We start from the raw sequence: 9,805 nt of genomic DNA, 5'->3' as shown, positions 1-9,805 counted from the left end.
ATCTGAAAGGATCTTACCAAGGAAATTTAAAAATCAGTCAAGATAAGAGTGAGAAGGAGCCCCATAAAAGGGGTGGTAATGTTGTATGACTAACTATACATGCAGGACGTAAGTTTTGGAATGTGTGTATGTGGCATTTCCTTGACCACCCATTTTATTTCCTTAAAAGTGCTTGAAGGGGCTCTGCTACAAGTAATAATATTTATTAGATCTATTATTTTTTATGATAATCTCATCTGTTTTCAATGTATACAGTAAGCTACACCATTTGTTCATTCCTTTTATGGTTAAGCTGTGACATCTTATGAAAGTTGATTTAGTTGAAAGTTATTGGACCTGATCTTTGACATTTGCTGTAACAGTACAAACGGTTAGGATTCTTAGTTGGGTCTTGTTTGGATTACTGGTTTATTCTTACAGGTGTACTGGCATGTGGATTACTTGGAATGGACCCATTAGGCCTATATGGGCCATGATGGGATCATGATGAGGATCTTGTTGCTTTATTTTGTAGGGATCAGGTATAACCTGTCATTGATCTTGAAAGGCTCTCATTAGGATTTTACCTTGAGTTCTTTTAGAGACCTCATTATTGAAGATTATTTGAAGTCATATTTTAGCTGTAGATGAGATCAAGTTTTGAGTATTTGTGGGGTCCTTATCATAATCATTGCTCTAGCCTTTTTTTCTCAATTGCAATATAGATTAACTTAAGTAGTAATCATGCGGGAGAACAGAGATCAGGCTGTATCTTTTACATTCTCTGATTATTACTTTTTGTTATTTATTATTTATTTTGCTTTGTCGCTGTCTCCCGTATTGCGAGGTAGCGCAAGGAAACACACGAAAGAAATGGCCCAGCCCACCCCCATACACATTTATATACATATACGTCCACACACGCAAATATACATACCTATACATCTCAATGTACACATGTATATACACACACAGACACATACATATATACCCATGCACACAATTCACACTGTCTGCTTATATTCATTCCCATCGCCACCTCGCCACACATGGAATACCATCCCCCTCCCCCCACATGTGTGCGAGGTAGCACTAGGAAAAGACAACAAAGGCCCCATTCGTTCACACTCAGTCTCTAGCTGTCATGCAATAATGCCCGAAACCACAGCTCCCTTTCCACATCCAGGCCCCACACAACTTTCCATGGTTTACCCCAGACGCTTCACATGCCCTGATTCAATCCACTGACAGCACGTCAACCCCGGTATACCACATCGATCCAATTCAATCTATTCCTTGCCCGCCTTTCACCCTCCTGCATGTTCAGGCCCCTTTTTGTATGTGGATTTATAATATGTTTTCCATTATCTTAAACTTTGTGCCCTCTAATTTGGTTAAGTGCATACAGGGGTGCTTCACCTGTGGCAAACAGGGCAGATGTGCAGTTCCTAGGGGTGGAATTGCAGCCTAGTTACCCAAATTTGATATATCTGTCTCCATCTCCGAGACTGTCCAAAAAGCACACTGGTTTACCAACTGCAGAATATTTGTAGTGCTTGTTTTTTCTACACTGCAGTTATGCAACTTCAGTTATTATCTCAGTTTATTTCTTTTTCATAAAGGTAACTTAAAGTAATACAGCACCGAAATGGTTTTTAATCTTTATGCATTTTCAGACTCTGTAGTCTGCAGACGTTCAGGGAGAGTACGAACGAAGCCTTTAGAGTTTTGGAACTTTGAAAAAGTAGAGATAAAAACATTAGACAATGGCGACGTAAGTGTAATTCATCATAAGCAGGTGCTTCCTCCACCTAAACGTAAAAAGTCAAAAGAGAAAGAAAAAGCAGCAGCTGCACCTCATCCATCTATAACTCCAAGGAGAAAAAGTTGTGAGCAAACTATCCAGAAGCTCTCCTCACAATCGTCACCTTGTAAGAGAAAACTATTTGTTCCATTCTGCGACAACCTTTATAAGGACACACCCTTTGAAGATGAGCATCCATCCAAGCGAAAACGGACTTTAGGTAGGTACTGTCTGAAGTTTTTTATTACATGTTTCCCTTTGTTGGTTTTATCACATAGGTATGTCATGTATAGGAAATTTTTACACATACATTGGCTGGAGAATATCACAGTACATTATTTTTGTTGCATTGCTTATACACTACTTAAAGTGTGTGATATGAATCTAATGTGAATGACCCATCACAGTGATGTATGTAAGAAAAGTGTAAATTATGAAATGAATACCATGCCATTATGCACCTTTGGAAAATATGAAAGTGAGCAGTGGCATTCAGTTACCTCCACCAAAAGATCAGCGTGCATTTCTTTGTCATGTAGAATTCACCCTTACCCTAAGATAGGATGCTCCAGTATCCAAGATGCCATATATGCCTCACACCTTCTTACATGTTCAGGCTCCAAACACACAAAACTTCTTTCACTTCATCTTTGCACCTCCTCCTTGGTTCCCCACCGTCCATATACCTTTTCCCCCTCCCCCCATTACTGACATATATATATACCCTCTTGTTCATCCTCTCCATATCTCCAAATAATTTCAGCACACCCTCTTTACCTCTCATGTATACTTTTCTTACTACCACACCTCTCTCGTAGCCTACTATTTCTTATTCACAATCAACCCTCGTCAGCACTGCATGGAGTTCTCAAGTATTTTATTTCCTGTCACATCTACTCCTTTATTTTTTCATTTAGGCCCATACCTCGCATCCATAATCACTGTTGGGACTATTGTACCATCAGAAATACCTATCGTTGGCCTCATAAACAATGATCTCACTTTCCACACACTTCTCAATGTGCTTAGGACCTTATCCTTTTTTGCCCACCATGTGGCATACTTCAACTCCCATGGTTCCATCTGCTGTGATATCCACTCTGTGATTTCTAAAAGACTCCACTTTCTCCAGTTCTCTACAGTCAAACTTACAGCCCAACCAACCTTCCTATCTTTCCTCCTAAACTTTATAAATTGACTTTTATTCATAATAACTCAACTTTCTCCTTTCACACACTCTCCAAACTCAAACATCAGCACCTATAGTTTTTGCTCGAGTCTGCTACCAACCCTGTTATCAGCAAACAGCAACTGACTCTCAGAGCCTGATATGAATTATATCATTATAGTGGAAGGAACAGAAGTATTGGAGAAAATTTAGGCATAATATTGATATGAATAGACTGATGAATTTTTTAAAGGAAACCCAAATATATAATCCTATATAAATAACTTTTAAGTTTTTAGATATCTTTTTATGCTAGAATGTGTTTCAATAACCATCAGGTTGTAGCACTTTACAAATTCCACATAATCAGATCTAATCTTTAGCATAAAATCAAATTTTTAACATTTTTTTTGTCACATTTAGAGCCTGTATTTAGGTAGGACTTTTATATTCATAACTGATGTCTTAAACATGAGAAGAAAAGAAAGAATGCCAGGAAATAGTTTAGATGTTATTTCTTTTGCACAGTTTTATTCTTTCTTTTTTTCTCATAGTTTTTCACTTTTCATAGCTATTCACCTTAAACTTGTATCTTTTCATCATTCAGTTAGGTATGTATTGTTAGAATAATTGTGCTCCATCATTTTTGTTTTTTAAGATGGAGTGCAAGATAGCACTGTGACACCAGCGGTACAAGTGACAAAGTTCACTGACTTGACCTTCTGCGAGCGTACAGCGAAGGATTATAAATGTTACTTAGCCAGAAGTTTCCAAGATACTGAGCGTGATATCTATGCAGGGTTTATTTTCCTCGAGCGCGGAAAAGTGATCTGGAATACCACAAAGGAAACGGTGAGGAATAAAGCATAGTCACTGTCGTTTTTCTTTGTCATTCTGCTGATGATGTTTTTGAGAAATGATAGACCCAGTTTTCCCATATGCTTGAAGAATTGTTGTGGTAAGATAGTAGGTCGGAATGGTGTATTTTCCTCAGATTTCTAGGTTTTATTGTTAATCACTTCATTTCTGTATCTACACATCAGCCTCTTTATGTGACAGATATATTCAAAGAACAGTCATACAACAGCAAAAGTCATTAAGTATATGTTGTTTGTATAATATCAATTTACAGAAATGAAGATATGTACTGTAAAAGCCTCATTATCCTACTGGAAATAGAAAGCTCTCATATCCAGAATTTCCCTACTTTGCTAGAGAAAATGTTTACTCAAGTAGCCACTATCCATGTAACTTTTTTTTGGCATGTTTCAGCATGCTGTTAATGCTTGATGATTTTTTTTCTGGATCAGGATTAGAAAAATCTCTTGCTAAGAGAGAGATTCTAGGAAAACCAAAATTGGATTCAAACAAACAATCTGAAGATGTGCCATTTTCAGCTCCAGTGGTGATTGAATTATACAAGTTGGTTTTACCCCTTTTTATACACCTGTTGATAGTGTATTGGTAATTGCAGAAGTATAGTACTTCAGAACAGCACAATATCAAAAATCCCACCTGTAGAATGTCTAGGGGATTCTCAAAGGTTCCTTTGGTTTTGGACTCTAAAATCAGCAGCAGTCCTAAGCTTTGTTTCATTGATATCTAACACTGGTATTGCTTTTAGACAAAAAATATATTTTTAACCATTTATTGATATTGGAATTTTCAGGATTACAGAATGGTTTCAAAATGGTTAACCACATGAGTTTAAACTGTAAAATGCTAGATATGGATATGATTGAATATAAGTAAATATTTACATGATGCATTAAACAGTGATTAAACAGTAATCATTGGTTTACTTGCACAAATATCTTTCATGTTTTTACTCCTAAGTGTAGTAAAGGTGAGGCATGATTTAATTAACAGAGGATGAGGGGTAAAGTCAGCATGTCTAAACACTTGCTGAGATTCAAAAATTGTGCTAATTAGTTTGTTACTATTAGTGCAAATGTAAAACTTGTCACAATGGAATTGGCCTTATTTCAGTTTGTCTCTGAAGTTATATCTTCAATGTTATTTATGAGAAGTGTTATTACACTACTGTGTGCACTTTATGAAGCTGGTGTTTGAGACCTGTTGCCTTGCTCAGTATTTAAGCAGTGTTTAAAGAATATAGCAAGTTCTGAGATTTATTACCATCCATGTAATGATGAGAATGCATACAATATTGATTTTTCTTTCAGAACTTATATGTGATCGAAGGATATGGTACTTTGCTGATGGTGGATGGCACAGCTAAAGGAGTTGCTGTTCATTTGAAGGATGCATTTCAAACAACTATAACACATGGTAAGAAATATTTTACTTATGAGATTCAGCAAGTGAGCAAGGGATATGAAAGATTCCCACTGTCTTTATGATTTGTTGTATATAGAAATATCCATATAAAATCCTCTGAGTAAACCCACTACCTGCTCCAAAGGATTGGTTCACCTTACACAAACCACTTCCCAACACCGTCTTGTCTGGAGAATCAGGCTGACCCAGATCTGGCTATATGTGGACAGACACAGCCACTTAATTTCCCAACATCCTGCCTCAAGCCTGATCTTCATTTCATATTTCTTTTTTATCTGAACTTTCTTCATTATGTTTTAAATGATGTCCAAGATGTTTCCCATCCTCTTTGTGTAGTATACATGTGTTTGGTGCCTTGGAGGCTGACCAAAACTCATCACATATTATCCATTTTCCACCACCAAATGTAACAAATTCATCATCTCTACAGCTTTTTTTTCCCCTGTCCCACAGCAATCAATTCTTATTGCATGAGATATTGTAGAATGATCCCTGACAAATAGAAAATTATGTAAAAGAATAATTGCAAATTATGACAGTATAATATCACAAATTAGATCATGGGCGTTTATAGAAGTGAATGACAACAGTGGGTACTTGGGTCACCTTAGACATGGGTTTGGGGTCTATATTGTGTTCACACATCACCTCACCCTTACCATGAACTTTTTTTTGGGGTCCTCTCAGCTTTTCATCTTAATTTTCCCAAAAGATACTTGTCACCTTTTTACTCTACTTTTCAACCCTTATCCCCCTCATTCTATAATTCTTATTTCTAGCCTACTTGCATTACGCAGTACAATAGTCAACTGACTTACATTTTACTACTGTTTGATCAAAAAGAGAAAAAAGAAAATCCCCTTCCAACCACCCCATAGAATGCACATTATGCATTTATGCTTTTTTTGGCTGCCATATCTTCCCTTTGTTTGCACTGTGTATATTTATGAGCATCTTTATGTAAAGATTTCATATTTGCAGCACTCATTCCTGCATATACACAGAACCCATATATTCTTTCACCTTTTCCATCATATATAGTTTCTCCTTGGATCTACATCATCAAATGCTTTTTCAGATTCTCTTCAGAAGGCATCTTTGACCTCCTCTTGTGCATCATTACATTTGTCTTAGATACACAGGGTCCAAAGTCATGCATACATCATTTTTATCTGAAATAGTATGTTTAGCCTTGATAATTTTACACACTGCTGTTGTTCATCTCCTTTGCCATCGTCCTATACTTTCAGCCATACTACTATGTGTCCTCTTGCCCATCTTTTCATGTATTATGTTATACATGGTGAGTGAAATACAATCATTTTTGACTCTTGTCTTTTGTAACCACAGTCTTGCATGGTTTCTTTGTTGCATCATCTCTCTTCCCTATCATTATCAAAGGTCCATCTTCAATTTTTTATCTGCAGGTAAAAAGATATCAATCCAGAAAGGTGGGAGATGTAAAATGTTGAAGCTCTTCATTGTTTTGGGCTCTAGTTCTGGAACATCATCAAGCATCCCTCAAGACAGTATGATGTCTGACTCAGTGGAGAAACAAGTGACTGCCTCTTGAAAATTCATGATTCAGGTGGTGACAGAAGATTTAGTGTTACTAGCTGTTGCATGTGAGTGACTTCATCATACAGTAGTTTTTTTTTTTGTTGTTTTATCGAAGACTGTTACTAATTACTAAGAGATGTGATCTCATTATCAGTAAACTATACTTGTTTGTTTTTTGAAGTGAATAATGAAATAATTAAAGTATAACAATTGCAATTGGTGCAGAGTAACTAGTTATATGACAGTCAAGTGGTTTCAGTGACTTGTCTATCTATATATCTGTCTGTCTATTTTCTGCAGTGTTAGTCTGATTATTAATCCGACTATGTTAGGAGTAGTTAGTCGAATAACTGGAAAAGCTGAATATCTAGATGTTTTTAATAATACAGTACAGCATTAAGAAAATATTTAAAGAGATAAAAAACAAAAAATCTACTGACTATACATTACTGTACTGTATATATATTCTTTAGAAAAGATGCTGAAGTTCATCCTCTGGTCTTGCAACATTGCTATAGGTGAAGTGAAATCTTCACTAAATTTCTCTTAACTATGTCAAACTCATTGCTCACTCTAATTCTAGGCTTAGCTTTTTCACAGCATTTTTATCAGTTTATTTTTCTGAATACTTATATTTTCACTTGTTTTTACTGTTACCCGACAAATGTATTGATGTGCTTGCACTTTTTGTCTGACATTGTTCATAGATGATGTAATTTTTTTTTGTCCAATACCGGTGTGAGCAGCAAACACAGTGAGACACTGACAGTAGTAATGAAAATTATTGGACTCTAACAATGTTAACAAAAGTGACTATGAATGCATATCCCTTTCATTGGACCAAACCACATTTGTAGATAGATATAGTCTGCACTTGGTCATATTTACTGCTTAAAAATCTTTTCCCCTTATTTGAATTCCCAGCTGATGTATGATTCCACATCTTACCAACAGATGTCACCAACAACTTCATAACACAGTTGGAAAAATTATCATTTGTAACAGTCACCCTCATCAAAGAAAGTGTAATTGCCCTCTTACTACACCAAGCCTTATTTATGGCTCTGAATCTTCACCTCCTCATTTCGATTCTCACTGATGTATGATTCCACATCTTATACATAGGTTTCTTTAGCAACCAAACAACATGGCTGATAATGATATCACATATAGCAGTCACGAATGAATTGTCAAAAAGTGTAATTGCGTCATCATGGCAAGAGGCTAGATTTACACAGTAACAATTGTATTCAGTTTTACAGTAAGGAAACATTTTACCCCTGTATTATTGTTGATATTTTTGATTAACATAAGGTTGTATTTACATTTGTTCATGTAAATAATGTTCTCTTTGCAAATGGTAAGTAAATATGTAAATAATGCACTTAGAATGTAAAAGATATATTCTTTCTTTCTTTCAAACTATTTGCCATTTCCTGGGTTAGCGAGGTAGCGTAAAGAACAGAGGACTGGGCCTTTGAGGGAATATCCTCACCTGGCCCCATTCTCCGTTCCTTGTTTTGGAAAATTAAAAAAAAAAACGAGAGGGGAGGATTTCCAGCCCCCCGCTCCCTCCCCTTTTAGTCGCCTTCTATGACACGCAGGGAATACGTGGGAAGTATTCTTTCTCTCCTATCCCCAGGGATAAAAAAAATATATATTTTGGGAAGCAGTGATGGCTTGCACAAAAGATGCTTGTGGCATGAGAAGCGTGGGAGATGGGTTGATTAGAAAGGGTAGTGAGTGGTGGGATGAAGAAGTAAGATTATTAGTGAAAGAGAAGAGAGAGGCATTTGGACGATTTTTGCAGGGAAAAAATGCAAATGAGTGGGAGATGTATAAAAGAAAGAGGCAGGAGGTCAAGAGAAAGGTGCAAGAGGTGAAAAAGAGGGCAAATGAGAGTTGGGGTGAGAGAGTATCATTAAATTTTAGGGAGAATAAAAAGGTGTTTTGGAAGGAGGTAAATAGAGTGCGTAAGACAAGGGAGCAAATGGGAACTTCAGTGAACGGGGCTAATGGGGAGGTGATAACAAGTGGTGGTGATGTGAGAAGGAGATGGAGCGAGTATATGAAGGTTTGTTGAATGTGTTTGATGATAGAGTGGCAGATATAGGGAGTTTTGGTCGAGGTGGTGTGCAAAGTGAGAGGGTTAGGGAAAATGATTTGGTAAACAGAGAAGAGGTAGTAAAAGCTTTGCGGAAGATGAAAGCCGGCACGGCAGCAGGTTTGGATGGTATTGCAGTGGAAGTTATTAAAAAAGGGGGTGACTGTATTATTGACTGGTTGGTAAGGTTATTTAATGTATGTTTCCTTGCGCTACCTCGCAAACGCGGGAGACAGCGACAAAGTATAAAAAAAAAAAAAAAAAAAAAAAAATGATTCATGGTGAGGTGCCTGAGGATTGGCAGAATGCTTGCATAGTTCCATTGTACAGAGGCAAAGGGGATAAGAGTGAGTGCTCAAATTACAGAGGTTTAAGTTTGTTGAGTATTCCTGGTAAATTATATGGGAGGGTATTGATTGAGAGGGTGAAGGCATGTACAGAGCATCAGATTGGGGAAGAGCAGTGTGGTTTCAGAAGTGGTAGAGGATGTATGGATCAGGTGTTTGCTTTGAGGAATGGATGTGAGAAATACTTAGAAAAGCAAATGGATTTGTATGTAGCATTTATGGATCTGGAGAAGGCATATGATAGAGTTGATAGAGATGCTCTGTGGAAGGTATTAAGAATATATGGTGTGGGAGGCAAGTTGTTAGAAGCAGTGAAAAGTTTTTATCGAGGATGTAAGGCATGTGTACGTGTAGGAAGAGAGGAAAGTGATTGGTTCTCAGTGAATGTAGGTTTGCGGCAGGGGTGTGTGATGTCTCCATGGTTGTTTAAGTTGTTTATGGATGGGGGTTGTTAGGGAGGTGAATGCAAGAGTTTTGGAAAGAGGGGCAAGTATGCAGTCTGTTGTGGATGAGAGAGCTTGGGAAGTGAGTCAGTTGTTGTT

General features: G+C 37.1%; 1 protein-coding gene across 1 annotated transcript in view; it reads left to right on the top strand.

Moving 5' to 3' along the window:
• Positions 1 to 6,962, top strand: part of LOC139753234 (uncharacterized) — a 9,342-nt gene extending 2,380 nt beyond the window's left edge. Inside the window, exons 3-6 of the mRNA XM_071669465.1 lie at positions 1,656 to 2,003; positions 3,610 to 3,803; positions 5,138 to 5,243; positions 6,680 to 6,962. Coding sequence (XP_071525566.1) covers positions 1,656 to 2,003; positions 3,610 to 3,803; positions 5,138 to 5,243; positions 6,680 to 6,825 — 794 coding nt within the window. The 3' untranslated portion in view covers positions 6,826 to 6,962. The remainder of the gene's footprint in view (positions 1 to 1,655; positions 2,004 to 3,609; positions 3,804 to 5,137; positions 5,244 to 6,679) is intronic.
• The last annotated feature ends 2,843 nt before the right edge of the window (positions 6,963 to 9,805 follow it).

Source organism: Panulirus ornatus, chromosome 14 (assembly GCF_036320965.1).
Source record: "Panulirus ornatus isolate Po-2019 chromosome 14, ASM3632096v1, whole genome shotgun sequence".
NCBI classification, from domain to species: Eukaryota; Metazoa; Arthropoda; class Malacostraca; order Decapoda; family Palinuridae; genus Panulirus; species Panulirus ornatus.
The sequence above is the reverse complement of the archived record's forward strand: the minus strand, read 5'-3'. Positions and strand labels throughout refer to the sequence as shown.